The sequence below is a fragment of the Drosophila ananassae genome, chromosome 2R (genome assembly GCF_017639315.1).
Source record: "Drosophila ananassae strain 14024-0371.13 chromosome 2R, ASM1763931v2, whole genome shotgun sequence".
Taxonomy (NCBI): Eukaryota; Metazoa; Arthropoda; class Insecta; order Diptera; family Drosophilidae; genus Drosophila; species Drosophila ananassae.
The window spans coordinates 14,596,382-14,623,837 of NC_057928.1; the positions used below are offsets into that span (position 1 = coordinate 14,596,382).

Here is a 27,456-nt window from a genome sequence, read left to right on the forward strand (position 1 = left end):
TTCATGGGGATCCCCTTCAAAAATGATCAAACTGCATGGAAGGTTAGGTTATTATGACCTAGGTTCATAGGTTATTATGAAGGTTATTATGAGCCATTGCGAAGTCTATATCTTGGCCAATAATCATCCGATTCTTAAGCGGAATGCCTTAAACGATTTGTGGATCGATTCTCCATAAATCTGCATAAAAATCTAGAAGACAATTTTTTTTCGAATTTTTGTAAAATTTCCAGGGGAATCCCCTTTACAAATTATAAAAGTGCATTGAGGGCCATTGTAAGCCATTGCGAAGGCTATATCTTGGGCAATAATCATCCGATCCTTAAGCGGGATACCCTAAACGATTTGTGGATCGATTCTCCATAAATCTGCATAAAAATCTAGAAAACAATTTTTTTTTCGAATTTTTAAAAAAATTTCATGGGGATCCCCTTCAAAAATTATCAAACTGCATGGAAGGTCATTATGAGCCATTGCGAAGTCTATATCTTGGCCAATAATCATCGAATTCTTAAGCGGAATGCCTTAAACGATTTGTTGATCGATTCCGCATAAATCTGCATAAAAATCTAGAAGACATTTTTTTTTCGAATTTTTGTAAAAGTTCCAGGGGGATCCCCTTCAAAAATTATCAAACTGCATGGAAGGTCATTATGAGCCGTTGCGAAGTCTATATCTTGGCCAATAATTATCAGATCCTTAAGCGGGATACCTTAAACGATTTGTGGATCGATTCCCCATAAATCTGCATAAAAATCTAGAAAACAATTTTTTTTTCGAATTTTTGCAAAAATTCCAGGGGGATCCCCTTAAAAAATTATAAAAGTGCATTGAGGGTCATTGTAAGCCATTGCGAAGGCTATATCTTGGCCAATAATTATCAGATCCTTAAGCGGGATACCTTAAACGATTTGTGGATCGATTCCCCATAAATCTGCATAAAAATCTAGAAAACAATTTTTTTTTCGAATTTTTGCAAAAATTCCAGGGGGATCCCCTTAAAAAATTATAAAAGTGCATGGAGGGCCACGAAGGGTCAACCTGTTTCAAAATGTAAAACATGTAAACTTTTTTTTACTGAAAAATAAAATTATATTAAAACTTTTACACCTAAAGCTTTCATATATTTAAAGATAAGCTCTAGCACGGACCAAGAAAAATATATATCCTTATATATTCAAACAGCCATGGTTATCAGATCCAAAGCATTGTCCTCGCAGTGGGCCACGTAATCGGAGCAGCCCAGGCCACGCGTGCCCGCATCGGAGGCTTCATACAACTCGTCCACGTGCTGCAGTTCCCTTTCGGGGGCACTCGTCGTGGGTCTGCCGGCAAAGAGGAGATTGGATTCAAAGGATACAATTAGTGGGGAAAAGGGGACTTACACGAACAGAATGTGAAAAAGCGTGCCCACCAGGCCGTTGTGGGGATCGAAGGGTGTCTCGCTGACCTCACAAATGATTCGCAGGAGGCATGCTGTGCCGTTGAATCCGTAATGGGTCATGAAGTTGATGATACTCCGGTAGAAGTCCAGGCGCCGTATGGGAGGCGGGGCGTCCACAGAGCGACGTTGCACTTCCGTCTCCTCCTGCGAGCTTCCGGCATCATTGCGTGCATTAATGGGGGTTACGTTGCCGGGAACTCCCCCGAAAGGACCATCCAGATTCCACTAAGAAAAAGGATTACAATAAAAATTGGATACTTGTTGTTTTATTTCAAACTTACCCTATCAACCCATTGATTCCACGAATCATTAGAAGGCAATGCATAGTTGGACTCAAAATTAAAAGCCATGTATACATTTTTAGGTGACAAGTCCAAAGGAATAGCCACAGCTGCCAGATACTAAAAAATACTTTTTAGTTACTTGTTATTTAGGAACTGCTTAAAAATAAACTCACACCAAAGGATCCTTGACGTGGAAATACTAAAAAGCAATGAATCAACCTCAGACCTAAAATAAATCCTAAACTCAAGACCAGCACCCAAGAAATAGATCCCATTTTGACCGAAGCTCTTTGCAGACTAAATGCAGATGGCTAAAAATTGCATTCAAAAATGTGGAATTGGCAACACCTCTGTCCCTAATTGAGAAGTGTGAGAAGAGTTTTACGGTAAAGTGAAGAAAACTGGAATATGCAAGATTTACACGGTTGCCACATGAACTGTCTCCATCGCAGAGAAGGTGCTAATTCTTCTCAGAATGTTACACATTCTGGAGGCGAGAAAGTATGTATCTTTGGGCCAGAAGCCATATAGATTGATTGATATATATATTTTTTATTGAGAACTCAAGATGAAAATTCGTGAGCTAGAAAGAGAACATCAAAAAATACAAATAAACCAAAGTTTAGTAGCACAAGACTAGAGCTGGAATAAACACGCACTGGGATTAGCTCCATAATAGAAATTAGAACATACAAAAATGAAGTCCAGCATAGGCATAGGTATTTTGATAGCCAATTTCCTGCTCTGCCAGGTTGTGATCTCTATGGCCAGTATCTCCAATCATCAGAGAAGCAAAAGAGCTCCGATTCCATGGCTCATTTATCCCACCACATCACCAACCCGCGTCATGGTAAGTAGGACCACGGATTAAGGCAACAAAAACTCTACAAACAGTTCCTCTTCATAACCAGTTCATTGGCGGCATTGGTATTCCGTTGGAGGATCTCAATTACGAAGCTGTGACCACAGGCTATGTCCTGAAAGTGGAGTATTGGCTGCCCACCACTCCGGACGACCTGAGAACACCCACAGCCCTGCCCCTATCACAGGTGCCTACACCAGGATCGGTAGGATCTAGAAAGCAGCAGAAACCCATGTTCGAGAACTTTCTGGTTGGAGTGGACGAGCTGGGCAAGAACACCAGGAAGCTGCTGAGCAGAACCAACAAGGTCCTGAGCAGCTATCGCTGGACGGTCTATAAGGGTCTGGAGGGACTGGCAGATCGCTTGGGTTATCAGGGAAGGATCTGTGTCCTGAAGAGCATTTGCGAGGCGGCCGAGGAGCCTTTTCACTTCGCCAATGGACTTTTTGCGGAGCTGTTACACATATTATTAACGTAAGTGAAGGGGTTTTATTGTAAATATATTTAAGGACTTGAGGATTAATGTGTTTACCCTTAGTCCTTCATCTTCAGTGGATAAGCTGTCGGAGCATGCAGACAATGAGTACTACTACGCGGAGAAGGTGGGTCTTTCAGGGGCTGGCTGTGATCGAGTTTTCAAGGAGTGTCGTCTGAGTTTGCTGCAGCATTTCAGTGAACTTCATCACAACCTGGACAACGATTTGTTTTGAGGCAATAAAGCGAGTGGAAGCCAAACTTTTGGTCAGTGTTCTTTCTGTTGGCGGGGCGAACCAAAGTCGGTCTAAACAAAGTCCAGTGCTAATTGGCAGAACGTGAACTTTTTGGTGGTGCCAGAAAGTTGAACAGTGTCTGCTGAAATATTGGTCAGACCTGACCAGTTCTAATCGTGACTCAAATGTGCCATATTCTCTGGTTAACACTTTCGATTTCCTAATCGAAGAAAGTTAATACCCGTTGGTTATTAAAGCGAAATCAATCCGGTGTCTATCGATCTAGTCGTCATTTTGCTTTTGATTTGCGCGGTTGAACTTTATTGGCGAAAAATATCAGTATACCAATGGAGTTTCTAATAGGTTTAGTCCTTGGTTTAATTTTTGTTTATGAAGCCTCTGCTTTTGATGACAGTCCTTCTCAAGGTGATTTGTTGGTGCGGAAAGCCAGATGGTTGCCTTTGATTTATCCCAGAGCCAATCCTACGAGGTTACAGGTTTGTATTGATGTTTCTTAACATTATTTTTAAACTATTATAATACCTAACCTTTTTAGATGATAGGTGGCTTTGGTATCCCTGTTGAAAATCTGAAAGTAGAAGCTGTGGTCACTGGTTATGTCCTGAAAGCACAATATTATCTACCCTACTCTGTAAAGCAGTTAAGGACGAAGGATGTCCACGAAATCTCAGAGGCAAGACTACTGGGAAATGCTACAACTTTCGAAAAAATTCTACAAAAGTCCAAAGAGCAATTCGACTTTAATCCTAGTCTGTGGCAGGAGGATGTCCAGGCCCTGGGCAGCTATCGATGGTCTGTCTACGAGGCTTTCACTGCCCTGGCCATTCGCATGAAACTCAATGGAAGGTCCTGTGTCTTGAAGAGCATATGCGAAAGTGCAGCGGCTCCTTTTGACGACCGAAATGGTTTGTTAGGCGAAATATTGCACATTCTGCTAACGTAAGTTAAGGATTCTTCTTTGAATTTAGTAAAACTATTCTAATTCTTGTTCTTAGTCCTTCCAGTTCGGTGGATCCTTTTGCAGAACACTCAGACAATGATTACCTTCAGGCTGAACATTTTGGAGTAGCTGATAGTGACTGTGATCTGGTCTACCCACAGTGCCCCAAATCTTTGTTGGAACATTTTAGTGATGTCCACCATTTGGGCAGCGAGTTTTTAAATATGTTGGGATAATAGTTTTGTCCAGAACCCTGCCAATTAGTTGTGATATTTACATAAATATAAGTAATAAGATTTCTTTAAAAACTACACTTTGTGGGGAACTTATTAAAAGCATTAAGTTTTTTTTGCATTATGTACCTTAAATATTTTTAATTCTTAAGGAAACTATATATAATATTTTAAAAACATCATCAGGTAAAAATATACAATATGCGTGGAACTGTAACTACCATATAGGAAATTCTTCCAACTTTCTCAAGAAGAACTAGCAGGCCTCCTCCCATTATGATTCCCCGGTTGATTTCACCGGTAGCGGCGTGAAATTTATGCAAATATCTACATAATAACTCTTTTTGTTCCTCTGTCCTGGCCTCATCATCATCTTTTCGGATATTTCTTCACGCCTGGGTGGTCTTCTCCCTTCTCCGGCTATCAAAGTGTACGCATCTCGCAGTCTCTTTAGGGTCTATTGTCTTCTAATTCAATAATTACAGTAGGAGCTTTGGCTTTGGCTTCGGCTACTGGGGAATGGGTTTTTAGAGGTATGGGTTTTTGGGACCCACCACCGTCTCGGAGATGGTCCGAGGCCTGAGGTACCTGGGACAAATAGGCGTTTAAATGCAAATGTCTGCGCTGTAATTAATACGCATAATACGCGTATTATGCTAATACCAATGTCATAATGACTTGAGGAAACCCAAAAACTGGAAGAGACTCGAAATATGCATTTCACACTCGGTTTGGGGTTGAGACTCGGACTCGGACATATATTCATCACTACTGGGAGCTGCATTGTTAATGCCCTTTACGAACTAATTAGCTTTGACAAAAATATAAACATGGAAACAAAGCTACTAAAAATTAGTAGCTATGTTGAGGATGGGGATGGGGCTGGGGAGACTTTCTCTAATGAACAGCTCTAGTTCCCAGACGGAGCCACTTGTCTGGGCCTTTTGCGATGACGAGGTCCCGATAAGACTTGGAATATATTTTGACAGGAGTCAACAGTCAAGATGGGGATCTTGGGGATGTAGTAGCGGAGAGAGAGATGCACCTTTCACAATTTTCATGTTGTGTTGCTTTTTCGGGATTACCTTTAACCCCACTCTAGGCAATCATTTTCATTTTCATTGCCTTTCTTTGGAAACAATTTGTACGGACATGCAACTTAACGAAGTAATCAGAGGCCAACTCCGAAAACCGGGGCCAGATGCTTATCCAATGCCAGCGACAACTATTTTATGGCCTTATGTGAGAGCTGGAGGATGCTGGTTGGAACTGCTGGCACTGCTGCTGTGTCTGTCTTCTCTATTTTTTTTTGTGAACTGCTTTATATGGCCAGGATTGCTATTTTTGGTAACCCTTTTGTTTTTGCCTCGAGGCAGAAAAGTGGGTTACAGACACATACCTCTTCGTGCCAGCACCCCCAACATCCTGGCAACTACTCTGTAACTGGAATTTATGCTGCGTAATAATTCTTGGTCCACAACTAAGTTGGTAAAAACAATGTAACAAATTGTTGTGCTGCGTATGCAAATTCCCTGACTGCAAATTCCAGCTATGTCAAGGTTTCCATAAGCGGGTTGAACACTCTTTATAGTTGGTGGATAAGGAGTATCCACTAAATAAACCAAGCCAGCCCCATTTCAGCCCATTAATTTCCTATCATTTGGCTTTTAGGCGGTTTTATCCCCCAATTTTAAATGACTGTTGATGGTAATTCCCCTCGATCTATATCGCCACTAAGACTTCCTCCCGCCCATTGGGGCCATAAAATCACAAACTCGTAGATCTTATCTCTGATTCCGTATATTTCATGCTAATTAAAAGGCCCAGATATTTGTTTAGCGATAAACAATAATTAATTGTGCTTATTTCTTTTCCTTTGCACTCCCATTCCCAGGCAAAGCCTTTCCCTGATTGAGTTGTATCTATGTGGAATCAGTTTCAGGTGGTTTCGGGCGCCATAAACCAAATCAAGTGCTAGAATGGAGTTTTCGGACCCTCTGGGTATATTGCTCCACTACTCCCGCCACTCCAGCCACCATGACGTATGCACATTGTCATCATAACTCTGGCCATTGTCTCTGATTCTGACTCGCAGATATACGCAGATATATATTTTTTCTTTGCTTTGCATAATTTCGACTATAGTCGAGGGTGTTTTTTTTTTTTTTTGCGGGGGCGTGTGTGTGAACTGCAGTTTATTATTTAAACAACGTGACTAAATTTACGTAGTGCCAACGGAGTGGGACGGACAAAAACATTGGGGGGAGAAGAAAACACCCGCAGGTGGTAAAACAATAATAGTAATCGGTGGTACATTGGGAAAAGGCTTATAAGTTTATGGGTAATAAATATTATTTAATTTGAAGGATATTTGATAATTTACTTGGATAATGTACTAAGGAAAGAAATTTATTAAGAAGAATTAGAGAATTTCTAAGAATCCTTAGGAATTAATTCTAGTCAAGTTTCTCTAATATATGATACAAAGTACTCTTCTCCTTTTCTTGTCTACACAATATGCTCTCTATTTTGTACAAATTCTAGTTTTTAAGTTAAAATTTGTTAAATTATTCTCTATATTTCCAACCACTGTCCATACCTTCTGCCTGGCATATGCAAAGTGAGCTCAGCTTTGGCCCCAGACAATTTTCGCATGATAAATCGTTAAAGGAATATGAAAAAGAAACCCGCGAATTGTTACAGAAATAACACACAAAAAGCGAACCTGGAGAGGAGTCGAACCTGGTACCTGGTGACCCTACCCGGGTCCTCCTGCTCCACTTTGCCCCTCCCCCGGGTCCTCCTTTGTGGCATTCTCCCGCCTCCGTCTTTTGTTTATGCAAAAAGCTTCGCGGAATTGGCGCTACGTACGTGCCAAAGCATTTCATGGTCTGGCAACTTAATTCACCGGGATGTGTCTCCGTTTTCCCCCTACTCTCCTAGAACCGGGGCATATGTTTCGGGGACCGACCAGCCCCCCTTACCCATTTTTGGGGCTCCACTTCCATGCGGGTTCCATTTCCATTCATCTTCTGTTTGGCCGTGTCTGTGTTAGTGTTTGTTTTCCCAGCCTCCTCCGCCTTGGCCAGGCCCTCTTTTCTCCGGCGCTCACGTGTAAATTTTCTCAAATAAATCATTAAAAGCTGCGCAGCAGCCACACAGCATATTGACATTGTCAGAGGCTTTTCACCCACTCAGAGGACAGAGCCCCCTTTTCATACGGCCCTCTTGGCGGACCCCTTTTGTAAGCCCACATTGGCACCCCGCTTCGCGCTATCCCCACCCCCACACCCTTGTTGCAAGGCCGCTCTTATAATAGTAATCAACGCTGGGAGTGCCCTCAGTCTCGGTCTCATCCTCGTCCTCATCCAAATCCACATCCTGAACCTCAGGTGCATCTATTCATAGATCCTTTGGCTTCCTTCATAAAGCGCCGTGCCATTGCACTCACCTTTTATTTATGTCGGTGTGTGTTTTGTCAGTGTGTGTATGGTTGTGTATGTGGGTGTGTGAAGAGGTTAGTTAGTGGCACTTTAGCGCTAAAGTTTATACATAAATTTGTCATTGGCATTCAGTTTGCTTCGCATATTTCACATCTTCACGGCCCTTCTGAGGCTTTAGCATCCAAGGCACTCAAAGAAATATAATATATCAGGGAATAAGTTATATATTTTGTGGATATAGAGACTTAGACTTTTTGGGAAATAGTTATTAGAAATATCTATAAGGCTAACTCAACCCAAGAACTTTTAATATAATGATCTCTAATTATTTTCTATTTATAAGGTAAAATGGCTTAAATGAAAAGTCTTTCTATCTTTCTATCATAAATCGTATTAATTATATTCTTGATATTTTAATCCATTATTAAGACTATAGAAGAGTAAAACAAAGTATTCTCCAAGTGCATGCCTTGGGCAAACATTTGTCTTTCTTTTCATCTTGCAGCTTTTCAGGAGGACTCTGCCTTCAGTCAGTGTTTCCTTTGAAATGACGTTAGTAGTCTGCATCCTGTGTTAGGGCTTTTTAATTAAATCCACCAAGACTTCCGTGGAAATCAACTGACACCTTAACAACTCATTTTTCATAGACGCATGTTGTTGCACCCCATGGTAGCATAATTTATAAGAAATCTGTTATTGTCTTATTAAGAACGAAAAGCCGAGTTCCGAGGCGCCATCTGGCGTCAGATGCTTAGCAAATTGAGCGATCGGTGATGACTTGGCACCTTCCCAATCCCAATCCCAATCCCAGGCCCAGAAACCGCATCGCGACATGAACATAAATATATAATCGAAATGGAAAAGCGTGTCGAATGGCCCACAGCTGTGGTTCAAAAGTAGCAGCAGCGCCGGGTGGCAGGCAACTGGAGAAGGAGGTGGAGAAGGAGACTCGCCGGCAATTTGCAATGCCCGCCTCACTTCCCACTCGCCCCTCTGTCCTTTTACATTTTTTATTGCACAATCAAGTGTTGCAGTTGCAAAGAGGGCGCCGACACGCCCACTTCACGCACTTCAAGCCCACACACACCTTTGAACTGAAAATGTGCCGCACTTCACACCCATGTTGTAGAAACTACAGATGCATACAGTGAGAACAATTTTTGGCGTTTGTAGGTGATATATTATATTATTCTATATAGATTTTATAGTCAGAGATAAGTTCAAGATTTGAGATGAATAATAAAGATATATAAGGATAAGCAAATCCTTACCATACTAAGTATACATCTTGGTATATAATTTCATATAATTTTCATTCTTTTAATTCGAAAAAATGTATTACTAATTTAGGCAATAAAGTGTACATTTTTTCACAGTGTATAAGGTGATCTATAATAGACAACGCGAGCATGATTCGGGGAATAGTTTTCGATGGATGGATGGAGAACTGGAGGGCGGTGGGAATGACTGTGCCTAATGGGCGGCCTGCACTTGAGTTCTATTTGCTCAAGTTCAGACCGATGCTCATCATCGAGCCCGAATGCTGTGAGTGAAATAAATTAAGAATTTTAATGCGGAAAAAAACAAAGGGATTGTGAGGATAGAGGGCTAGCTAGAGAGAGTCCCACAAAACCCACGACTTCATGCTTAATCAAAATGTGTTGTAGGGCAGCGCCCCTCTCTCGGCGGGCAGATCGCCGGCGGATCCTTTGAACTGCCGCCAGACAGCCACTGTAATATTTAAACCAGATCAGATCAGATCGGTTCCATTCGGTGCCGACACTCTTGGGTCCTCCATTCTTGGATTCTTTCCTTTGGGAAGTCTTTCCGTTTTTTTTTGTTCTGGGGAAAATTATCACAGCTTCGCTAATGAAAGGGCAAACGAATGAAATTTTAACGAGCCCATGGAGTCCGGTGAGTCCTGCGGCAGGACCTCCTGGGTTGTTTGTCCCTAAAAGGTGATAACGCCGCCATCAGTCCAAGCCTTCTTCCCAGGATTGCGTAACGAATGGTATTAGGATCTAATGTGTCTTTGTCGAATTATTAACGTCTTTTTAGCATTTTGGGCCTGGGAAGATTTTTGAGAAGAAATTTTTGGTAACGGAAATGGTATAGGGTTTTTAATAAGTTTCAGTTTTACTTAAGGTTTGTGGCCTTAAATAAAGAACTTTGGTATTCAGTCTTTATTCATGTTAGGAATTGAAACAAAATATATGTTTAAATTCAGTTTATTGGCCAAATATGTCTTTCAAAAACTTAAAATGACGTGTTAACTTTACACTATTTGCCACACAATACACCTAGTGCGTGTTCTGAGTAACAATTTCCATTTCGAACATTATGCAGATTTGTTTTGATGACTAAAGACTAAACTACATAACCTCATAACCTATTCCAAGCAGGTAACCTTCCAGATCTTCTGTCATCCAACTGCAAGCCTTGGCAAAACTTTGACTATCAAGTCTCATTAGAGGCGGTAAGCCACACCGACTGCCATTAGAGTTGGCATTACACCCGGTTGGAATTTCGGCATCGCTTTCGGGGTAATCATTACCGACATATGTTACTCGAAACTTATCTCCAGACTCCCCATCCCACCCGAAAGACATCACATCACACACCGTGCAATGTCAATGTCACACGCTGGAAATTATCACACTTGGGATTAGCTGGAAGAATATTCAAACATTTAACACCAGCTACGAGGAGCTACGGAGAAGGAAAACTTCCGTCCCATTCCCGACAAACCATCTCTACCGGAGAGTGTAAGTCTTTGGCAAACATTTGTCCAAGACACCTACGCAACAAAGGCAACAATTTTACATGGAAACCCCGAAAGAAACAAGATGTATGCAGATGTCGCGCCGGCTTTAAACATATTTATTTATAAACCGTTGGAGAGCGAGGTCTGCTGTGATAAGGATGCTGCTGCGTATCCCTGCTGATCCCGACAATTTGTTTTCCGCCAGATAAGCGAAGGATGCGCGCATGTGGGAGGTGTTAGTTCCTTCAACGGTCTGCGGTTGCTTTGCGGCTAAACCTCACCCGGGGTGTGATATTTGACAGTTCAAAATGATAAGAATTATTTGCATATATACATTTTTTTGTCGGTTGTATTTCGTACGGGGGGCTTTGCGCATTCTTCACGCGGTAATTTTTCCCATTAAAAGTTGCGCCTCGCCAGTGAAAATTGTTGTCATTTAAACCATTTTTTTTTTTGGTTTTTGGGCAGGAGAGCGGCCGGTTCTCGTCGTTGCCGGCAAATAATTACCAGGACGTTTAAGCCACTCAACCGAGCGTTGTGAAAATTCATAATATCCTACACTCAGACCCGGAATTTTTTTCTGAATGGCTGTTCCGGGCACTTGCGGGTGGCATTTTGCGCATAAATCCTTTCATTCCGTTGGGTTCAGGCACAAAAAAAAAAAATACAAAAAGAGTAATGAAAGAAAGGATGTGTTTGCTTTTGGGTTATTGTTTGGCGCACACACACACAGTGGGAGATATAGAGGAGTGTACATAATTAAGCTGTCGAGGATTATTTTGATGTGTCACAGGACGACATCAGGCAGCTGATGATAGCCGTAGGTCCTCGGTACCCCAACGCCTGGCTCATTTAAGCCAACTTTTGTTTGGAAATCGGCGGCTGAGAAGGCCAAAAGCTGAACATTTAAAGGGGGACCATAGAAGAGGATCATTTCCTAGAATTTTTTAATAAAACTTTATTATTTCTCTTGTGATATGAGTTGCTAAAGCTACTTAAAGCTAGTTTCTAACACCTTTAACTGAAACGATCGTAAAGTTGGGGATCACACAGAGCTTACCAAATCAATAACAATTTTTCACAACTTTTCTTCTACAAATTTTCCCCCATTGTTGTCACAAACAAAGGGGGCCGAAAAGAATGATATTTATGTTGTCGTTTATGTAAAAACCACAAATGGTAAGAAAGAGCAGCGCCTAACATGCGTGTAAATTATAATGCGAATCAAGAAGAGTGACTGAGTTTCGGGCCGTGGAGCGTAAATTAAATAATTCCTTTGTTGGCTCCACGTGGTGGCATTTGCATAAGACTGAGGCCCATAAAAGACGAATTCTGTCAGCGGGGGATCCTCAACCAAACCCAACCTTAGGGCTCAGAACTCAGACAGTCTGACGACCTATTGAACCCCTTTTGGCTTTTGGAAGAAAGAGTTGGACTCAGAGGTGTTTAAATTTCATTAGAGCTGCAGGAAAAGAAGAAAATCCAAAGATCCAAAGGCTAGCCCATTGGAAATGCTAATGAAGGTAAACTACCAAGTTACCTGGTCACCTGCCAAATGCAAGTCACCACTTTTGTCACCTTCGGCCGCCGGCCGACAAAGGCCTCAGGGCTCTTAGTTTCCCATCCTCTGAGACGGTCAGGATTCAATGCACAAATGCACACGCATCCGTAATGAGTTTGGCCCGAGGCCAATTCAGTTCTACTTTGATTTCGAATTAAATGTTAATAAGTCCAACTCTTTGGCACTCGATTTGATTGTTTTTGAGCCAGGCTAGGCTTTCTTTCCCCCTTTCGAGGGCGGAAATGTGGCCACCATTTAAATGCTAAACAGCCTGGGGCGACTCTGGGGGCACCACTCAGTCTCGGAATGTTACGAGTATAAAGTATAAAATCGCATAAACTATTCCATGACTTGAAATGTGCACTCTACTATTTCCGGCTATCCAGCGGATGAAATAACCATATAGATAAGACCTATCCAAATATTTGTGTCGCAGCTTGAATTTCCACACACGGTATTCAATAGCTTTCCTTTTGATTTGTTGGATCGATGAAGATCTGTTTTCGGGGTTTTCAGTTTTTACGGGAAAAGCCATTAAATTGATAATAAAGTGGGGCTCTATTGAAAGAAAGTAAAGCTGGGTTCCAAGGAAGTTTTGGCTTTTGTAAGAAAATCAATTTAGTGGTAGAGTTTCTGGAAATTATAACTGAACTTCCTATAAGATTTAATCTGAGAGGTAGAACTTGTAAATGGAGGTAAATATTTAAACAGAAAAAGAGCTAAAGCCTTCTTAGAATAAAAAGAAAATTGCAGTCTTGCAGTCTTGGTTCTAAGATTATATATCTTTTTTTTTTGACAAACAGCAAACCATCTAAAAACCATCTAGAACCTAACTGTTCTGCATTCCAATCCAAATGGTCGGCAATTTTTTTCTCCGTTTTTAAATTCAAAGCAAAAACCCATATTGCTGGCAAGCTAATCACCATTCTCGGGAGGCGAATCCAACTCCAATTACATTTAAATGCCATGAAATGGTATTTGATTTGGTTTTATTTCGTCTTGTTTGCGTACAACCCATAATTACCAACAATTGTCAGTTGGCTGGTGTACTTCTCACCGGCGATTATTGAGACGGAGACGGGTAGCAGGAGGATGCGTGCTGGAAAATTATAGCCCGGCACCATTAGGGCACCGAAATCCAAAGTTTAGACTTGATTTGCTGGCATTTGAAGGAATTCAAAGTCAAATGACATTTGTCACGCAAGCCGACAACCTTTTCTTTACGTTCGTCTTTCAACTCGAATGCAGACGAGGCCGATTAACTTTGATTTGGTATTGAACTTCTTGCCAGAAGAGCTTAATTATATGTCCGAAGGATCCCCAGTTCCTGCTCCATCTCCTTTTCCATTTAATAACTTTTGGTGTCCCGCAAAAACCTTCAAGCGAAAAGTTCAAAGTTTCTGGGCCGAAGGTAAAACTTTATTATTTTTTTATTTTTCGGTGGTGGTGGTGGTGGTGGTCTTAGCTCATTAATCACACGGCACAAAGGCGGTCCAGGATCCAGGAGCTCAGGCAAATATCGTGGAGCTAGCTACGGGAAGTCGTCGCCAGCATACAAGTCTAACAAATCAACGTGCAATTTGCTCATTGAACTATGATCGCTTTCAGCCATCTTCCTGCCCCCATCCGCGCAAGAAATAAAAAATTAAAGTTGAAAGTATTTCTCCTTCATTGGGGGACGGAGTGGGGCGAAGGAGACAAGGAGAGTGTGTGGGCATGGCTTGCCAAACTTGATGACATAAAACTTCTGCTAGTGCTGCGTAAAGTTCACTTTCTGAGAAACTTTTGCGTGATTTATAACACAAGCTGAGAAGGACTCGAGGGCGAGAGGTCCGGACTGTGAGTCTCCTTCCAAAAACCTTCCAGGGATGTGAGGAAAAAGTCTGGGCCTGCTGTGGGAACTCTTCGTACCAAAGACACGTTTTCAATAAACTTTTCGCTTAGACGTATTCATATTTTATGCATAAATTCACGCAAACGACATTCGAAATGGCCAAAGAAAGCTGCAATTGAAAAGCCAACTTCGGGATTTTCCGTCAAAAGCGTTGAGTGTTTCTGGGATTGGGGGGCAATTAGTGATCAGAATGAAATGAAGAAGGGCAATTGTGATTTGTTTATGGCTGTCTAGTCTAGATATTATTGACTAAAGAGTCTCGGAAGTTTTCTAAACGGATAACAGGGACAGAGAGTTCATATGAGGTCAGTGTCTTTTGGTTACAAGACTGCTGCAATGTTATCTTTTCTTCCCAATCAAAATTCGAGCAGGAATATGACTGGAAGAAGTCGATATATGGCCAGAGCTGGCGGCGCCCTTAATTCGCAGCCACACCACACACACGCCCTGGCCAAACAAAAGACCCTTTTTTTCCTGTCGTGGCTCAGAAATCAGTTTCCACCTGCATCCTTTCAAGGAAACAGTATCTGAATCTTGAAACCTTTTCGGCGATGCAGCCATGGCAGGTATAAAACGCGTGCCTTGTCTTTACCGATTAGCATTTGAAATCATTAGCCCCGGCTCGGTTCTGGACTGGTTTTCTGTTTCTGGCCAGGTCTGACCGGCACTGGCAAGGTGCATTCTGGGCACCGCAGTTGCGGTCGACCGAGGAACATCATCATCGCTCACATCATGGCATTTATCTGGCATGGCATTGTGCATCTTCTTTTCACTCATCGGTTCTGTTGTTACCATTCTTCGCACTCGGCCGTTTTTGGTTTTTGGCTGAAAGCCGGCGGCGTCAAATTTGTAAATGCACCTGGATTTCCTTGTCGGTTCTGTGCCTTTGTCTCTACCTTTATTCCCTTACCCCTTACTTATTCTCGCTTCGTAGACGGAACGATATTTGTTTTTTTGATACACGTTTGTTGGCATTAGTCTGGCTCTTGTTGGTTATATCCCTTGACATTGCAGCCGCTTGTCGGGGGAATCATCATCCATCAAGAATGATTGCCGAAAGATGCGTTTTCTTCTGATTTGAATTTCAGATGCAGGCCTTCAATTAGTTTAATTGCACTCCATACACACACACACCTTGTCCGGACTCGGCAGGTGAAACTCTATTCAGAAAATGAGGTCTAAGGATACTATTTTTTTCGCAAATGATTTTTCCATTTAACTTTCTCTTTGAGTTGAGGGCGTTGGCTGTAGAGATAGCTGGAAGTAATTAATAAAAAAGAACTCTTAAAAGTAATTCAATGCGGGGTTTTTCCCTAGAGGTTTCAAGGGGAGTTAAGACTTAATGGATTCTAACAAAAAAGCATACTTTCTTTCTTTCTTCTTTAAGAAATATAACTGCACATGTTTTCACTCTTCCAAGAGTAGCTCTATTTCTCGATCTGATTAAAACTTATACTCATATATACCATATACCCTTAATTTGGAAAGCTCATGTTTAGGAAGCGATTGTACAACCTGTTCCCACTATCAAGAATCACATTAATTATGCCTCCTGCCGGTGGAAATTAAACTTTTGGATCGAACCTCGCTCTTATTTCAATGATAACGCTTATTAAATATGCTCCACCCGAAAAGAACCCCAGATTGTGTCAATCAGGCACTCTGCATCAATTGGTGGCCTATCGGCTCGGCCTTATCTAAACTGAGAAAAGTTTCTTTTAATTAAAAAGCCAAGCAACCCAAAACAAAAACCCCTTCTCGTAGCTCTCTGAGCCAATGACCCGCATACGTACGGCCATGGCTTGGCCAACGGCCAGTTAAGACCGGGCTAGCTTCGGTGCCCCAATGCTCCACCACCTTGCCCCCAGGTGGCAGAGACAAATGCAGTAATGCACCGACACATTATTCACGGCGTTATCAGTGGACTGGCTGGTTTCTGTCTTGGATTTGGATTTGCTCTGAGCTGGGATTCGAGTTGGTTCTTGGATGTAGACTTGGTTTCGGAATGGCCAGCACTTTGGAGTGGAGTGTGAAATATGGATTTCACATCTCAGTTAGATGAGATTTTAAAATTTGAAAAAATAAAGACACTATTGCTTCCAAATTGGCAGTATATTTTCTATAAAAAACTACAAAACTTTAGACCAATTAAATATTAAATAATCCAGTTTTTTTGTCTGTAACTTGGCCACTGAGCAGTTTCTATTGACCTGGTTATCCGCCCTGGTAATCATCGTTTGCTTTGTGGAAATACTTTTTGCAGCTTGCCACCGAGCGGGAGACGTGAACTATTTTGGCAATTTTAATTGCCACATGGAGGCGGGATCGGAGGAAAAACACTTTCCCATTCAGTGAAGTGAAATGCACCTGCACACGTCAGGGCCAAAGATGATAAGGATCGGGAACTGAATCGGGATAGGGATAGGGATCTGGAGGAAATACCTTCACGCATTGTCCTGGCTCTGACCCCATAATTTCTGTAATCGCCTGCGTGTGCTCTGGACCTTCATTTAAACCTGTTTTCCCTTATTTAATAACGGACATCAAGTTTGGATTTCGAGGCGTGTCTTATCCTTAAAGGTAGCTGGTCGGGACTCTGGAGATCTCCCGCTTACCTGTCGCCTAGTCATCATCGCATCATCGTCTTTGTGATACATTCTCTTCTTGGCCGGTCTGGTCCACGTTTCTTTCCCCCGTCCCGAGAAATGTATTAATTAAGGCGGAATATTACTCCACAGAGAGGTTTTTCTTTTTTTTTTCTTCAAGATCCAGGGCACTTGATTGTTTCGCTTTGAAAAAATTGTTCCACATAATTGCAGTGATTTTTTATTTCATTGTTACAATTTTGCCCATTTTGACGAGTGGCTGTCAATTGGGGATCTCCCCAGAAAATGATGGCCAAGTTGTTAAGTGGTCCGCATTTAGAGGGTTTAGATAAGTTTCCAGAAGATTGTGGTTAGTTTTAATCTGTTTTTAATTAAATCTTAAATTATCTGGAAGCCTATCATCGAGTTTATGGGAGTTGCGTTTATTTTAGGTAATTGCAAAGGCATTTCTTGGAAGAGATTTTAAAGATGCTTAAATATCATTTTAAAAAGTATCCATTTAAGTATGAAATTCTTACAATTCATTGTATGTTATGTAATAAAAAAGAAATGACAAACAAAAGCTGTCTTCCCATAACCATAAATCAAAAACCGAAACAAATTCTTTCTTTTCTTGGGGGCTTGTACGTAGTATCGGTTGCATTCAATGCAACTTCCTTACAATCCGTTTCGGCCAACTTCCTGTGTCGTCCTGTCCTCCATCAAATACCACAAGAATCTTCCGCAAAGCATTAGATACGCTCTTTAGACCCGTGACACAATGCTACCGGATGAGATGAGATGAATAAACCGAACACCCGTTGACTACCTGTGGATGGAAATCGAATCCCGATCGAAGAGCAAAGACCCAAGGAATACAATTCGATTCGTGGAATGACAGGACATTCGTTGCTCATTGTTGGCCAATTTCATGACAATTTTTCAGCAACCATACATATCTCCGGGGGACGGACGACGGCGACGACATACACTTCCGACGCTGCCGATGTAAAAGCAAAGTCACTCCGACATTGTGCATTTGTTTCACATATATTTTGTATTTACCTCGGAGGCCAGGCAGCTGGGCAATTGGATTTCTTGGTCGGAGCCTTGGTCGATGGACCATCAATGTCATGCATACAATTGTGAGTGACACATAAGGATTCCGGGGCAAGGATATGCCGGTATTGTTGTGCCATTGGCAAATCTTGCGACATATCCGCTCCTTTCGGCCGAAAGGCAATATTTGTCTTTCGAGTGAGTGACACTTTTGGCCAGGACTCAAGGCGGTGGAATACAAAAGCCAAACTCCGGCCGGCTAATCCTCATGTTTACGAGGCTATTTACAGGCCAGCGCTTCCAGTCTTTGACAATTTTTACAATAACCCACAACGAAAATTATTGAATAGGGATCCGGTAACTGTTTGCTTATCTTCCAGCCCAAAAGGAAAACTATTTTGGCAAATTGCTTTAGAATAAAATTTAATTGGGGATTACCGGGCAGGAGCAGGAAACTCCTACCGACTCAGTTGTGTGTGTCGGCTGTGTTTGTGTCGCCTTGTCCTGTAATGCCCTGTGTTATCCCCCGCTTTAAGGCTACTTAGGGGCCTGTCTCACATATTACCCATATTACATTAAATGGCATCTCCAATGGCCAACAGTTTGCAGTCGAGACAACGAAACCAGCCAGCCAGAGAGCCAAAGAGCCAGGGAGCCAAGCTGCCAGCCAGAATGCCATCCAGGATGCTCGGCCAGCTGGCCGTTTTGGAACATGTGTAATCATCGTACGTGTTGGCAATTGACAATTATTATTACGTAGTTTGTAGCCATTAACAGGATGTGCTGCCCCTCCAATACCACCCATTACAGATGGTCGACATGGTGGGGCTTGAAATTGGTCAAACGGAATTTATAGAGTTTCTTCAGCGACTTGATGCAAACTGGATTGGCTTGACAAGCATGTGCGCATTGAATTATAAATTAGCTTAAAGGATGTGAAAGGAAGTGGCTTATATGTTTAAAATTGGTTTAAACATAGTTAAGAGATACATGTCTTAAAAGAAAAATCAATAAACATTAAAGGAACTGGCTTAGAGTTGATAGTTAAAATAAACAAGAACCATCTTTAAACCAAATATTTTAAACATCATTTTAGACATTCAAGTACTTACCATATCCAATCCCTTTTTTAACATCCTTTCCTTAAAAGGCAATTAATCATTCCATACAAGATCCTGTGCAAAGTGCGCAAGTACTTCCGACTAGCTGCGATTGATTCTGGCCAAAAGGATACTTTCAGTTCCCACACCCAAAGCAGCTGCGATGGCTCCTGAGAAAAATACCCCAAGAAATGAAATTCCAGCATCGTTAAAGGACAAACAAAAACGAAAAGTCTGAAGTCAAAAAAATAAAGGGTGCCGGACGCTGCAGTAAACTTCCGGTTGGCGAAAAATGCAACAGGACCTGGTCCAGGACACCAAGCCAGACTCTCGGGCAGGACAGTGGCCAGTGAGTAGAGAACAGAACCGAACCGAACAGGTCCTCGTTTTCTGTTGCCTTTGTTTGTTTATTGCCACGCCAGGCTATGCCATACAATGTCCTTCCGGTCATTTATTAACGTCAATGAATTGCTATTGCCTGCACTCTCCCCTCCAGTTGAGATTTTAGTGCCGTGATTTGCTTTTTGGCAACGATTTGTCGCCGAGTCAACACAACTCCGGCGAAGGTTGCGATGTGTCCTTCCTGCTCCGGCTACTCCTGCCATACATACATATATCCCTGATGCTCTCATAAAGCAAAAATATTGCCAAAATCGTAAACTCGGCGATTCAAAGGGTCGAGGTTGTTGGGTTTGCATTGAGGCTCTAACAAAAAATGTATATTATTTTTTAAAGAGCTCATCAAGTATTGATATATTCTCAAATAAAAAAAAATTCCAACTTCTATTGTTATAAATATTTTTTTTTTTAACTGAAAGTATAGATTTCTCTACAGGTGATCTGACTGGTTACCATAATTCTGATTGATTCCCTCAGCGATTTCTCCAAAAGTTGTCCGAGCCTTTAGGGCTTCTGGCTACCGTCTTACCGTATTACCAACTTCTTTGCAGCTTCTGACCAGTTCAAGACCCTCATAATTTATATTTAATGATCCAGAGCGAGTCTATCCCATCCTCTAATTGACATTTAAACTGTCTACTCAGTCTGAGTGATATGATAAGCTGATTGATGTGCCTGCTGAATGGGCAAGTCAGACATAGAACTCCTAAAAGAGAGGAATTAGAGGAATTTTATTAATTGATGATGGCAGTCCAGACCAGACCATCTCAGACCAGACCATTTTTTCTTTGATGACAACATTTGCTGCAGGTCAGTCCCAAAACTCTAAAACCCAAATGGCTTTTAATTTCGTTGTTTCGTTGAAATCATAAATCAAAACAAAACTGAGATCGGAGGAAGACAAGTGGATGTCTGAACTTTTTTTGTTTTGTTTTCTTTTTGTATCTGGCGGATCGCTTGGCTAATCGGAGGCACACACAAAGATACAAGATACAGGTATCGGGTTGCGTTCGCTGAGCATCGGCATAAATTACACAAATTGCATTTCCATGTCCAGAACTCTGATGGATCATCGCCCGCGTTGCCATCGCGGCTCATCAACATAATCGTTAAAATAACAGCGCAATGCACTTCGATGGCCGATACTCGTGAGTGGCTACCGCTTTTTGGAGTGGCATCCACACAGCCGCCTCCTTCTTCTCTTCGGCCTCACCCCTGTCCCCGGGCTGTTCTCCATCCAGTCCGTCTATCCATCCAGCCATCCATCGGATCCATCGTCGTCTATGCCCAAGAGGGTCCAGAGCGCAAATGGAATAAAAAACACACACACTCCGAAAATGTTTGGGGCGCCGCGCCGATGGCATCTCGCATCCAGTTGGCTTGTTTATTGTGTCCGGGGCTGAATTCGGAGGCATGTTTAAACAGCGAAATGAACTTGTGGATAAACACCATTATGGTTATTTGGCATCCACTTTGGACAGCCACCGACCATCGCCACCGCCAACCGCAACCATCTCAACCGCCACTGCATGTTTGTCGCCCAAACTCCCTCCTCCTCCCTCCAAAATCTTCTTAGCCACCACATTTACGGAATCTTCGGTGAAGAGACAATCCTCGGTGGGCCTGTGTTTGAGCTTGATTTAGTTATTTAATGCAGCACTGACATAAGTGCACTTCCAGCCTCCAGTTTGGCTTTGAAGATGCCCGGGTGGGTAGCCGTCGCCCCTGAGCCTTCGTGGGCGGCATCGAAAGATGCACTTCATGACTCCGGAATTGGGCTTAAAACATGCTAATTGACAAAGGTTCCTTTTAACAGTTTTGGGAATTTAAGATATTCCATTAAAGAATTAATTGGGGAGTTCTCGGGAGTGCTTGTGGGTTTTTATTGAAGGAATATTTAAGCTAAAAACCATATGATATGTTGTTTATACTGTAGATTGTTGTTGTTAAGAACTTAGAGCTTTAAGAAAATATGAAACCTAATATTAACTTAATTTTTCAGCTATTTATATTAAAGGAGTTTATTAACAAACTAGGAAAGTATACAACCCTGGGAAAAACTGTAAGAAAACCCCATCAATAAAAGACACTAATATCATAAAATAGATTCCTTTGAAACAGTTAACAACACGTGGGTGAGGACATTATAAGATTTGGCAATAAAAATATACTCACTCAGCATCACCTCCCCGAAACGTCCTTCAAATGTCACTCAATGAATATGTTTATCTTAAAGATACTTTTTAATGGATCTTAGAACTCCGCAGGCTTTTAACCTTTTCGTAAAAACCCATCATGACTCAATTTATACTTACTGGACTGTCATTAAGAACTCTGGCATCCAAGGACCTGTTCAAGGACCTTCTAAGGCTGACCTTGGTTCGTAAATATTTTTATTATCAGCACACGCCGTGCCATCGCCTTTCCTGGCTCGCTCTGGGCATGCGCGGCGCGTGTTGGGCGAAAAACGCGAGCAAGTCAAGCAGCGAAAACCCATTATCCTGCAGGACCTTAATTATGACTCAAGGCCAAGAGTGACCGGCATTGTGCAATTAGACCTTGACTTGCTTCCGAAGGACGTAACCCATCCGGAGAGCCCAGTTGGCTAATTATGCAGTCCTTGGACTTGGGCCCTCGATCCTTGGCTTAATGGTCTGTGCTATCCTTGTGTTATCCTTGGACGTTCGCGTGTGTGGGCTCATGGCTGGCCAAAGTCGCCATTGTTTGACATTAATTGCACTTTACCAGCTGAGTGCGTGTCCTTGCTGTCCCGGGACAAGTTAAATTAATGTTCGCAACCAAGGACTTCTGCATCCCATCGGGAATTGGTGTGAAAACTGACAGCGTATGTTTCCTGGAATGTCCTTGAGCCGTTGCGAAAAGAGGGACAATAAGGCAAAAAGGGACGAGAGTGCCTGCTGTGAGTTTGTATTAGATAAAAATTTAATTTTGCCTTGGCTCTATGTGTTTTTCTTTTTCATTTTGTATTTTTTTTGTGCTGGGTGCTTAGGACTCCCATGTCCTTGGTGTGAACTGTCAATACTGCTAGGGAATCCGGCACATTCTCGTTCGGTCCCCGGTCTGTTGTAAAAATGCAATTATGATTATATTATGGTCGCCTTTGTGTTTACTCTAAACACTAGCTCTTTGTCCGTTTGTTTGGCATCTGATCCTGCGACCCGCATCCCTTTGCATGTCCGTTTATCTGGGCAATCTGAAGGTCCTTTGGATCGACGTCTGCTGTTGGCAGTCTGCAGTTTTGCAGTCGTCATCCAGCATCCATTATTCGATGCTGGCTAATAAATTATTGGATGCTGGCCACCTTTTATTCCAACCAGGCTAATTTTCCTCACCTTTGTTCATCAAAATTGTCTGTGTGTGGCTTGTTATTGGCCAAGTTGCCCAACTCCAGGTGTAATAACTGCTATTCTTCTTTGGGAAAAGGTGTAAAGCAATTCAGGTGGCATTGGAGTACTGATCCTTTAGAAGCCTCCATAGAAAGCCTTTGATTTGCTCATCTATTCAAACAGATAATTCCTATCAAAGGTTATAAAAGTTAAAAAGTAATCCATAAGCAAATAATAATCTTGTTAAATTTTAATTAAACTTATCAACCACTTTTTTAAGCCCTCGAGTATTCAGATCTTAAACAAACTTTTCCATACTTGACACCCTTTTAATTCGAACCTACTTATCCTTCTGTCAACTATTTGGTTACCTTGATTATATCACCCCGTTGACTAAACCACATTCATCCGGGAAACACCTCACTAAACAGAGCTGCAAGTTCAAAAGGACGACAGTTTCGCATTGCAACAACCCTCAAGTTAAACAAATACTTCGATGCATCGATGGTGATACTGAGCAAATAGACCCGGACATATCATCATGGTCACCCCCCGGCTGTACACAAATGGTGGGCAAACAAGCCCGAAAGCCCCGACCTCGGACACTTCCCTGCTAGTTGCCACCCCGTAATGCCACCACTCGACTGCACTTGAACTGTGTGCAACATATGCAGTTGATGTTTTTTACCAGACTGCAAAATTTTCAGCTTATTCTGTTTTTTATGCTTTGCTTTGTTCCACCCCTCAGGACACAAAAAAAAAATATCTAAATTATGAACTATGACAAATATTATATTACCAGCAGGAGGGTAGGGAATACGCCTCCGTTTGGGTGATTAATCATTGTGGTAAATTGTTGAAAAGAGAAGGAAACCAAAATAAATAGGATAGGGGAATGGTGAAACCGCTGCACTTTGTTGGCCATTTTGTACGACAGGGAGCAGAGAATGCAGACATGAAAAATTTATAGCTCTAAGCCGATTATAGGGTAGTCTGTAACTCCTATTACTGTCGGTAGTCCAAGCCCCAAGACCCCCTACTCAACTAAGTAGGCTACTCTCTAGTCGACACCGATCCAAGTGGTCACATTAAGTAAGCTTAGGTCTTGCCACTTTTTTTCTAAAATCCTCTAGAGCTTTAGTCGGGGAATCAGAGGGACTAGTGTGATGAGGGCTTAGGCAATTTAAAAAGCAATCACTCGTAGAGCTTTACTTTGATTTGTCAACTTACGCTAATTACTGATTAAATGGGTTTAGTGGTTGGAAAGGATTCAATGTTTTAGAATTAGTGATCGTTCATTTCTCAAAAGAACTCAAACAGAAGACCCTACTCATTACTTTTTCTAAATTATTCCTACCCATTAAAACTCTAATCTCCTTGACAAACATTACTGGACAGGGCCAGGCCAATTTATGTACCGGAAATGGTCGACAAATCGAACTGGAGCTGGCTCATTGAATTCTGTCCAAAACTGTCCAGCTGACACACATCCTCAGGACACTACACCCTCATAATGTAGTTGGGATAAGGATCGGTCTCTCGTAAAGTTTCTAAAACTAAAATAATTGCAAGTGCTTCAAAACTGACAGGGTCAATGTTTTTCGTACTTGATGCACTGAGAAATGAAAGCAAACTGCATAGACATTTTTAGGGCAATGCGGGACATAAAATGGGTAGTCGATGGCGAGTGGAAAATTATTAAAGTGCATCCCGAAACATAAATCTAGATTGACGCATGCGTCGAGGGGAAAATGGGTTTTCCGAAAACTGCGCAACAGCAGCTGCCACTGTTTTTGGCACACCCCATTGAAAGTGGAACTGCAGAGGAAAAAAAACCACCCTGATCCTGAATCCTGATTTCAGGCTTTGGGTTAGCTAAGCACCCCAGCATCATCATTATCCTGATCGAACGCAAATGTGTTAATTCTTACCCCTCTGGAACGCACTCCCTGCCATAATTCTTATCAATCTGCCACTCGACTTCGGGGCTGCATGCAACATTTGGGCACCACATGCCTGCCACAGGGAAGAGCTATCCTTTCCCCCTTTTTGGAACTCGTGTAATTTATGCCCGGAGAGCAACCATTATGAAAACATCAACACACATTGTGCAAATCAAGCAATTATCGTTGGAAATATTCAGCATAATTATCGGGCGTTAGAGGATTTCCATAGACACGACTAGGTTTTGTTGGAAAAAAGGCACGTGATGGATTCGAGGGAATTGTTTTTCACAGAGGGATACTGCGTGTCCTTAAATCCATTAGAGATCACTTAGGCCTTTTAATAAATTCATTCAGATCCGAATGGGATAAGCAAAAGTCAGTCTAAAATTAAATATTGTAGTGAGAATGTTCAAAAAGCAGTTATGGGTGGATTTTGTTTTCATTTCTTAGTTTGGATCTATAAAAAAACTATTTATTTATTAGAAATTTATTTGTTTTGAGTATTTATGACTATTTTCCTAAGAAACTGTTTTCTTTCAAGTGTCAAATTTTGACACTTTATTTCAATTTCTATTTGCTATTTTCAATTTGCCATTTCACTGCCCAAGAGTTCCCCTCAAGATGGCGTGATTAATTCCCCATAAAAAGTGAATATAAATAAACAAAATTCTCCTTTTGATGTTTTGCAGACGGCGACGGTCAAATGTCACAACACCTACATACGCCACAAAATGAGGCAACAAAACAGTAGCAGCCGCACCAGCAGGCCATATTTTTGGTTGAGATCATTCAATTTGGCACCGACACAAGCCAAGAGTCTTTCATGAGTGGAGTATGCAAAATACATGACAGTTAAATGAAAAGAAAATAACATTTTCCCACAAAAACACATTCAAGAGGAGGTTTTCTGCTGATTTTGACAACTCAAGTGTGTAGGAGTCTGATGAAATTCAAGGAGTCCCTGCCCGAGATCTCGAGAACACAGAATTTTTTCTTTGGGTTTCTCTTTTTCTTGTTTGTTGTGTGTTTTTATTTAGATTTGTCGGGCCTGGCAATTGGCTTTGGCCACCCGAGGGTTATCCTTAAAGGATCAAAGTTGAAACTTATACATACATTCAAATGTCACACCTCTTCAGGCTTATAGGACACAAAGGCGAGAAAAAAGGAGCCGGAAAACAAAACAAATTTCTGCATACTTTCGGCATTGACTTTCCTCTGGATATGTGTCATATCCACCAACAGTACCGCCCCTGGAAAAAATTGTTAAAAAGATTATGTTGTGGGGGGTGTGAAAGGCAAAAAAAGGAGAGGAAAATTAGTTTTCTTTCTGTTTTTTGGTTTTTGGTGTTTGGTCGGTTCCCTGTTTTGTTTGGCAACAGCTTTCAATGCCATGTTCCCTGCCATGTTGGTGACTCTACGGGTTGCTGCTGCTTGTGGTGGATATTACGACATGTAACATTTTATATGTTTGTCCCCCATCCGGAATCCGGATCAGGGTCCTCTTTAGTCGTCGGTAGTGGCAAAAAATGGAGTCCTGATTTCGTAGTCTTTTTTTCTTTAACTAACAATTAATATTATCATTTAATTAGGTGCAGTTTCGTAACCAAGCTTAGTTGGCCTAGTTCTTTGGAGCAGCCAACTAAGCCCAAAAGACATCTCAAAGATACACAATTCAGACAATGACGCCGAAAATTCGTCGCTGAGCAAACGGGCCAACTTAGTACTATGGCTAATTATGTGTATTTTAAGTTTTTTCGGCCAGCTCACTAGTTGGAATAAACGGGAAAAAGTTATGGTGGAAGTATGACAGTCACTCCTCTCTCGGCCATCCATACAATGCGACAACATCAGCGTTGAGTTGCATAATTAAAAACTTTACATTCTGCTATTTAAGTTGCCGGGCTGCACAAAGAGAAAGATACAAGAAGGAAAAAGAATTATACACCCCAGTACCCAGTACTTTTCAGCTGCCGATTTCTTTTCGCTTCTTTCTGCCGGCGTTTTTGCTTTTCGCCGAGCAAATAATTGTTCTGAGGAAGAGGAAGGACAAGTTGGCTCAGAGGGAAAACATCTTTAAGTTGGCCAAGGCAAATAATAGCGGCGGTGGTGCTCGGAGGAGGCTGGTCGGAGGCCACAAAGGACCTTTTAACGCTGCTGCTGCAGAGCACAAATGCAGGAAACAGGATATTGGATCATTTAGCATTAAGGCGGCGTCGCCTACTCCCCCATACACCCTGGCGCAGCCCGGCAATGTGAAACAAGTTAAGCGCAGCGCGAACAATAAAAAGGATCCGAAAGGAGCGGCAGGAGCAGGACTCCGGAGGACGGGACAACGAACGAAACGCGTTACGCTTTAATAACTTGCCGCAGGATTAAGTCCTGTGCAATGAGATGATAATGCGCCGTGGCTTTCACCGCGGGGAGTCCTTTTTCCCCAACCTCTCTCCGCTCCCCCATCTTGGTCCTTCGATTTCCCACGCCCCTCGTGTTGTAGGCGCCTGTTTTGCGGCTTGTGACTCTCTGAGGATAATGTTGATTATGCTTGGGCGTATCATAAAAGTGTAGTCACCCAATCTTGGATCCCCTTTCTGCCTGCCAGCCACCCCCAGCCATTGAGCAAAACAAATTATATTACAAAATGATTCCTCCTCCTGCTCTTGGCTGTCCCAGATTCCATCACTCCGGCGCTATTGCAGTATTAGGATGTGCCTTCTGACCTGGTTTAGTGGCTTCTTGCCTGGTTAACCTATTAGCTCAAATTTATTGCCTTTGGATGATAGGTTATAATAAGTGTTATAATATTCAAATTAAATATACTTGCCAATATTTCTTCTCTACAAATCGTAGCTTAAAGACAGGATATG

General features: G+C 42.0%; 3 protein-coding genes across 3 annotated transcripts; 2 read left to right on the top strand and 1 right to left on the bottom strand.

The window, feature by feature from the left end:
• Window positions 1-1,095: 1,095 nt before the first annotated feature.
• Window positions 1,096-2,029, bottom strand: LOC6493288. The gene is made up of 4 exons (XM_001957414.4): window positions 1,902-2,029; window positions 1,726-1,845; window positions 1,386-1,669; window positions 1,096-1,325 (listed from the first exon to the last, which is right to left on the bottom strand). The coding sequence occupies exons 1-4, from the start codon at window positions 2,001-2,003 to the stop codon at window positions 1,178-1,180; spliced, it is 654 nt and encodes a 217-aa protein (XP_001957450.1). The 5' UTR covers window positions 2,004-2,029; the 3' UTR covers window positions 1,096-1,177.
• A 361-nt stretch (window positions 2,030-2,390) lies between these two features.
• Window positions 2,391-3,300, top strand: LOC6506666. The gene is made up of 3 exons (XM_001957413.4): window positions 2,391-2,578; window positions 2,640-3,064; window positions 3,129-3,300. Exons 1-3 carry the CDS (start codon window positions 2,426-2,428, stop codon window positions 3,298-3,300), a joined length of 750 nt encoding a protein of 249 aa, XP_001957449.3. The 5' UTR covers window positions 2,391-2,425.
• Window positions 3,301-3,572: 272 nt separating this feature from the next.
• On the top strand, window positions 3,573-4,497 carry LOC26515342. Its single transcript, XM_014910235.3, has 3 exons — window positions 3,573-3,797; window positions 3,857-4,260; window positions 4,317-4,497. The coding sequence occupies exons 1-3, from the start codon at window positions 3,648-3,650 to the stop codon at window positions 4,495-4,497; spliced, it is 735 nt and encodes a 244-aa protein (XP_014765721.1). The 5' UTR covers window positions 3,573-3,647.
• Window positions 4,498-27,456: the final 22,959 nt, after the last annotated feature.